The sequence below is a fragment of the Myotis davidii genome, unplaced genomic scaffold, assembly GCF_000327345.1.
Source record: "Myotis davidii unplaced genomic scaffold, ASM32734v1 scaffold494, whole genome shotgun sequence".
Lineage (NCBI taxonomy): Eukaryota > Metazoa > Chordata > Mammalia > Chiroptera > Vespertilionidae > Myotis > Myotis davidii.
In genome coordinates this window covers 1,119,148-1,120,251 of record NW_006285480.1, presented here as the reverse complement: position 1 = coordinate 1,120,251, position 1,104 = coordinate 1,119,148, and the positions used below count along the sequence as shown (strand labels likewise).

At 30.3% G+C, this 1,104-nt stretch overlaps 1 protein-coding gene across 4 annotated transcripts in view; it reads right to left on the bottom strand.

Annotated features, from left to right (window-relative positions):
- The window catches only part of MPP7 (membrane protein, palmitoylated 7), a 240,166-nt gene that overhangs the window by 8,454 nt on the left and 230,608 nt on the right, over window positions 1–1,104 (bottom strand). For all 4 annotated transcript variants that reach the window (XR_001512606.1, XM_006756156.2, XM_006756157.2 and 1 more), the window contains one exon: window positions 324–417. Coding sequence is in view for 3 of the 4 variants with exons in the window: in XM_006756156.2 (XP_006756219.1) it covers window positions 324–417 (94 nt within the window). In the remaining variant the exon portion in view is untranslated. The remainder of the gene's footprint in view (window positions 1–323; window positions 418–1,104) is intronic.

Here is a 1,104-nt window from a genome sequence, read left to right as displayed (position 1 = left end):
TATTTCCAAGTTTTTTATTTTTAATGTTTAAAAGAAAGTTGTTGGGCCCTAGCTCATTTGGCTCAGTGGATAGAGTGTTGCCCTGCAGACCAAATGGTCCCGGGTTCGATTCTTGTCAAGGGCACATACCTGGGTTGCAGGCTCGATCCCCAGTAGGGGGCATGCAAGAGGCAGCCAATCAATGATTCTCTCTCATCATTGATGTTTCTATCTCTCTCTACATCTCCCTTCCTCTCTGAAATCAATAAAAAGTATTAAAAATAAAAAAAATTAATTATATATTTTTTAAAAGTCACAGAAAACTATAAAAAATGTCCACTTACTTGTTATTTTGCACATCTGTCTCAAACAAATGCTTGGAAATGAAAATATATTCAACACCATCACTCTCCTGGCTTCTTCTTGCTCTGGTAGTATCTGTGATTTAATTAAGAAGAGTTTAGAAAAGTCTACATCAGACACCCTAAAGAAAATACTAAAAAAGAAATCAGCCTGTATTTAATTAAAGTAGTTTTCTTAAATAAGATTAAAACTTTATAAAAAAGAAAATTAGTTAATAAACTATAGTAAAATATCATTAATTTAGATTTTCCACTAATATTAAAATTATATTGATTTGAGGGTGGATCAAAATTAAATTGTATTATGCCTGTACTATTATTCATTATTTTGAAGGTATTCATACGTTGATTAAATAAAAATGCTATTTCAACCCTTGAGAAATAATTCTTGTAAATAATATACTTATTATTGTTATTTACTGGTCTTTATTTATTGAAGCAAATCTAATGCCCACTAGGTTATATGATAAACTCTGAAATTATTTTACTAGCTTTCACACCCAGCACATAGTATATATCATCAATGTTTTATTTTACTAACTGAATGAAGTTATAGACTTCTATGTGCTATTCATTCCTCCTTTGCAAAACCAAAAACATCTTCCTTGGAATACTACTGAACTTCCAAACTTTCAATAACTTTGGTTAATTATTTTCTATTTAATTATAATGGAGTAGAAAAATACAGGATTAACTTGAAACAAAACAACCTAAGGAGTTGCAGTGCTGACAAGGCAAGTGAAAAATGGACTACTGAAACGTT